The 5,959-nt window shown below is 38.7% G+C and overlaps 1 protein-coding gene across 9 annotated transcripts in view; it reads left to right on the top strand.

Annotated features, from left to right (window-relative positions):
• The window catches only part of Akt3 (AKT serine/threonine kinase 3), a 250,033-nt gene that overhangs the window by 201,424 nt on the left and 42,650 nt on the right, over positions 1-5,959 (top strand). For all 9 annotated transcript variants that reach the window (XR_003843865.1, XM_029538449.1, XM_021198899.2 and 6 more), the window contains one exon: positions 3,194-3,316. Coding sequence is in view for 8 of the 9 variants with exons in the window: in XM_029538449.1 (XP_029394309.1) it covers positions 3,194-3,316 (123 nt within the window). In the remaining variant the exon portion in view is untranslated. The remainder of the gene's footprint in view (positions 1-3,193; positions 3,317-5,959) is intronic.

Raw genomic sequence — 5,959 nt, 5'->3', positions numbered from 1 at the left:
CTTTCCCTCATTCTAAATGTATATTATTCTTTAGCTACATAACTCCATGTTCTCTACGAATATTTGTATTTTGTATTGGGAACTTGTGGATTTTGTAAAGGGAAATTGGAGAATAACAAGGAGATCCAGGAATGGGAGGGAAGATGAGGATGGTTGGGAATGGAAATGATCAAAAGCACATGTAACTATAAAAAAACACAGTGCAAAACCATTGTTCTATATAGTAAGTATGCACCATCAAAAAATTACTGCTTTCCACAAATGATTAATTTTCCCCTACTGTGTGTGGTACTGTGCTAGGTTACAAAGAAATACAAAGGTGGATACATTCTAAGTAGTAATCTTTTATATCTCTTGAGTTTTCCTTTGGTAAAAAGTCCTATCTTTCACAACTTAGGTGAACTTTATCTGTGGCATATCCCTAAACGTCCTGTGTACCAAAATGTTGTTAATAACCATATCACAAAATGTATTACAGCCTGCTGTTTCTGTGAATATACATGCATCTTCCTCCTTAAGGAAGAATTCCTTAACAGTGGGGATTATGTCTGCTTTCTGTCATTTTGTTGAGGTTTGGTTGCTGCATGGAAGGTTATAGGTAGTTACTGAGTTTGGAGATGAGCCCACAGGCAGAGCTGTAAATAAGGGAGTATGCTTGTTGCCCCAGCAAAGAGGGATGCTAGAGGGGTGAGGCAGGACGGGGGGAGCACCTTCCTAGAGGTAAAGAGGAGGGGGCATGGAATAGGGGGCTTGTAGAGGGGAGATCAGGAAGGGGACAACATTTAGAATGTAAATAAATAAAATATTTTTTTTGAAAAGGGAAAGAGTTATTGTATCCCTCTTTTTTCTTGTCCTAGTGCATTGCAGTTACTTTCCAATAATTGATGGTCATTAATGAATATTAGATGGACATGTTGGTTCAACAGCAGGGTAGACAACAATGATCCAGAAAGTTAAGACATTGGTGAAGAAAGCTGTTTAACCACAGCCAAGGAAGAGAATACAGGCAGTGTCCTAACCTCCAAAACAAGACGGGGAACGGATTATAAGTAGATCATTGGACCTTGCAATTGTAGATCACTGCTTGTCTTTACACGAGTGAATTCCATAAAGAAGCAAAAGTAGACATCATATGGCAATGAGTTCTAAAATACAGAGTTCTTCCTCTTAATTATAAAACTTGAGCTGATATTTTTATGGAAGCTGGCTGGCAGGCAAAATGTAGCTGTATCATCTATATAAAGACCTAGAATCCTGAATACATTATATTAATTTAGAGAGCCTCTATATCTTTTGTCAGGAGGTAGCCAGTGGTAGAATTGATTTTTTTTTCTAAAAATATCTAAAGACTTAAAGGATTATTACAGCAACATTGTAATCACAGCAGCCATCAACACCACTGGCATGTTAGACTCAGCTTCGCAGACCATATTTTTCATAATTTTTTTTGATTATCTGTTCTTCAGAAATAAAACATCAATGCCATCTCAGCATGTTGTGTCAGATTTGACAAAACATGGTAATAAAGTAGGGAACATCATAGTTTATATACGTCTCCCAAATTGTTTGCTACTGATATATCTAATGTTTTTTCAGTAAATTTTAGCAATATCAAAACTCTTCCCTGTCTTTACTTGGGTCAATGATCACAAAGTTGTCTTTAAAATGATTTAAGTAGAGATAGGTATAGGTAGAAGGAATGAAGGCATGATAAGTCTAAGTTACTCAGCATTACTGTTTTATGTTGAACAAGCCTTGGCAAGCCATAATTCTTAGCAGTTCATTATGAGTTAGTGATCTTTATGGAAATATCTATATTCTGACCTTACAGTTGAAGGCACGTTTTTTTCTAGTTGATTTTTCTTAATCCCAGGTGTGTTTTGCGTGCCTACTGCGACATCTTAGTAGTTTATTTGGGACTAAACAGCCTTTCATTCTTGCCACATTACTTCTTTCCTCCATTTGGTATTTGTCCTTCATTTCTATGGAAATCCTTTGAATTTTGTAAACTAGATACTGGTGTTTATCAACAGTTCTACATAATTTGATTTTATGAGCATATATGTTTTATTATAATTCATATTTTAATCTCTTAATTGTATTTAAATACATATTGTACAACACAAAAATCAAACTTGTTGTGCTTAGTTTATATAGGATGAAACTATTTTCGATTGGCAGATTTCCTAATAAAGTATATTAGTTCAACAAAGATTAGCTATCAGTTACAGATCCTCAGACCTGTTTGTTGATGCCTGTTGTTCTAAGAAATTAGATCTTTTTATGATTTGCTTAGTGTTGTTTGTTTAGCTTTTTGTGGCACTGGGACTGGAACACAGGGCCTTGCAAATGTTAGGCCAACAATGTCACTCTGAACCATTCCCTCTGCTGAGAAATAAAATATAGATGTTAATTACTAAGGGATAGGACTTAAAGTTTCATAAAGCCACAATTGAGTTTGTGGTGAAAGTAAGATATTTTTTGACTATTGGCATACCTTTGATCAGGTAGAAAATGAATGGGTTTATAGCTACAAGATCACAGGAGAGCACAGCTAAAAATGAAAATAAAAGGATTATACTTTACAAACCATATCAGGGGTGATGGAGGCCTCTTAGCCCAGTTTTAGCACTGTTAAACACAGAACTTTAAAGTCTTGAAAATTCTTATTACAGCAAGTGTTATTTCAAACTTTGAAAGTATTTCTAGAAATATGGGAAATAGCAATTTAGATTATGACTAGCTTACATAAATTAGTTTGAGTAAGACCATACATATTTTTCCTTGAAATCAAATATAACTTAAATAAAAACACCATATCTGTGCTTCTATTAATTTATTTTGATAATGTCAATATTTATTTCTTGTAAGAGTGGAACAGCAGTATACTTAGAAGGAAATGCAATCTAATGATGCATACTTTTTCCTCTGGTACCTGAAGGTTAAATGGGTAGCAAGCAGAATGCCTTAAACAAGATTGGTATATTGATTAAAACGCTGATTTAACAGCTCGCAGTTTCCCCTTGGAAACCTGCAAAAGATAAGCCAGCTGCTGTCTTAGAGTGCTCAGTGTCCATTGAGAGTACACTATCTATCATCACAATATGGTGATGAGAGGTGTTTTATGTTTGTGTTAATTTCCCCCACTAAATCAGTAATTATTACAATCCTGTCCCTGCTGTTTACCCTGCAGCTGTTTTTCCATTTGTCGAGAGAGCGGGTGTTCTCTGAGGACCGCACACGTTTCTATGGTGCAGAAATTGTCTCTGCTTTGGACTATCTACATTCTGGAAAGATTGTGTACCGTGATCTCAAGGTAAAAAAAAGTAATGAAAATTGGTTTTTTGTAGAGACTGTAGGGACAAACGAAGTAATTACAAAGTTACACAGTTTTGAGACAAGTGCTTTTCTTAGGAATGTTGTTTGCTGTAGTTGGTCTGAAATTTCACGCACTGATACGTAAGTGGCGTTTTAATGATTTTGGTTTTTGCTGTATAAAAATTCTCTTGACTATGTAACACAAATCTACCAAGAGTAGTTTTTGTTTTTTTTGTTTTTTGTTTTGTAAATGCCCTAATTATAGAAATGGAGTCAAATCATAATTTGCAAGCTCATTATTATTTTCAAACATAGTAAAATGTTTATGGAAAAGCTTCAATAACAAGGAGAGCCAGAATCCCCCCTACAGGCCAGGTGATAAACAGTCTATTCTGCCTGTTGAGGTGTTTATTGGAACCATTCTGCTCGGCCACGGAAAGGTAAAGGCAACCCTAGTCCTATGTAAACCACTGTGTGTGGCATGTCTCCAAGTCTTGACTTAAGAAGCACTTGTTGGCTTAGATTTGGCTTATATACTATAGTTTACTGTTCCCTTCAGGAGATCCTGTAAGCAAATTGTTATTCTCATGTTGAAATCGTGATTAAGGTTGACTTTGTTAAGGATTCTGATCATGGCATGTTTTCAATAACAGATTCTTATTATAGCATCTTCTTTAAAATGTAAATCCTAGGGCTGGGAGCACAGCTCAGTGACGGGCACTTGCCCAGTTTAAGTTTGACACTCAGTTCCATCTCAGGACATAGGCAGCTAGTTCTGAGGTTAGGGTAGGGAAGCTTGAAGTGGCGGTCCACCTATCTTCCCACCCGCTTGAAACAGTCGGCATATTTGTTTTTTCTTAGGTTCTTATATCTCTGTCTCCCTCCTAATCCTTATTCCACCCTGGTCTCCTCCAACACTCAGCATCACATAGGAGGGAAAGGATGGAGTGGAAAGGGGATGTAAGCCTCTGTAGGCCTGCCCCACTCCCAGCATCTCATTGGCTCACTCCATTGCCCGATCCAGCTTCAGTGGTCTCTGGCTATGCAAGGCAGATTCTAGGTTGGCTCAGGGAGGAAGTATCAGCAGTGCATGCGCTAGCATTGCAGCTGGGCTGCTTGGCTAAGTTCCTCCTGCAGAAACCAAAACTCTCACTATAGAACACTGAAGTATAATCACAGATGTAAGGCTGCCCCGGGCAATGTAGTGAGACTCTGCCTCAAAATATAAATATAGAAAGGGGAGCTAGCTCTATGGATAAAGTGCTTGCTGTGCAAGCGAGAGAACTTGAGTTCTGACTTCAGTAACACATAAAATCCAAGTGTGGTCACAGATGTCTCTACCTCTAGCACTCACACAGTGAAGACAAGTGGGTCCTGGGGGAATTCTGGACAGCAGTTTAATCCAAATGGCAAGGTTCAAGTTCAGTGATGTCTCATAAAGTAGGTTGGAGAAGTGATTCAGGTAGAAATCCCAGTATCAGTCTCTGGCTTCAATATGTTCCTCACAGGTACACTAAGTACAAATTAACCAAGTGCGTGTATTTAGATTGGTTACTTTTAGACCTTGAAATGGTAGAATTCAGCTTCTTAACAGGAGTCTCCCCATAACACCCATGTGTTCATACGTATACTGCATGCAAATACCAAATGTGTGACTTTTAACCTAGTGAGCTTGCTTACCACGGGTTGAAACATCAGTACTTATGGAAAAATTGAAATCATTTTGGTAATGCTTACCTGTTAAAATTTGATTGACAGTTGCCATATTGATCACATGCCTAGTTCATTTAAAATATAATTGATTTTTAAAAATTGAAGTTACATGAAATTTTTATGGAATTCCATTTTATATGAAATTAGATATATATCTTAGAAATCATGGTTATCCCCTTATTCCTGTCTTATTTATATAAAACCATTTGTAACTCTTAATTTTTATCTAATTATGTGCAGGTACCTAGCTTGTTTAAAAATGTTCCTATCACTTTTTTCTTTTTTTAACAGTCCAGTTGTTACCTACCTCCCAGTGCACCCTCAGGCTCTTCCTCATCCCATGCCTCTTTTCCCCCACCCCTGTCACCAAGAGGATGTCCCCATCCCACTAGACCTCCCCACTCCCGGGGGTCTCAAGTCTCTTGAGGGTTAGGTGCATTTTCTCTCACTGAGGCCAGACTAGGCAGTCCTCTGCTGTATATATGTTGGGGGTCTCATATCAGCCGGTGTATGCTGTCTGATTGTTAGCTTGGTATCTGAAGGATCGAGGGACTCCAGGTTAGTTGAGACTGCTGGTTCCTATGGGGTCACCCTCCTCCTCAGCTTCTTCCAGCTTTTCTGTAATTCAACCACAGAGATCCCAGGCTTTTGTCCATCGGTTGGCTGTAAGTACCTGTATCTGACTTTTTCAGCTGCTTGTTGGGCCTCTCAGAGGGCAGCCATGCTAGGCTCCTGTCTATAAGCACACCATAGCAAATAGTGTCAGGCCTTGGAGGCTCCCCTTGAACTGAATTCCAATTTGGGTCAGTCACTGAACCTTCTTTCCCTTAGTCTGGTCTCTTCTGTCTCCCTCCCTCCCTCCCTCCCTCCCTCCCTCCCTCCCTCTCTGTGTGTGTCTCCCACTCCCTCTCCCCCTCCCCTGCCCCTC

Source organism: Mus pahari, chromosome 5 (assembly GCF_900095145.1).
Source record: "Mus pahari chromosome 5, PAHARI_EIJ_v1.1, whole genome shotgun sequence".
In the NCBI taxonomy this organism is placed as follows: Eukaryota; Metazoa; Chordata; class Mammalia; order Rodentia; family Muridae; genus Mus; species Mus pahari.
The sequence above is the reverse complement of the archived record's forward strand: the minus strand, read 5'-3'. Positions and strand labels throughout refer to the sequence as shown.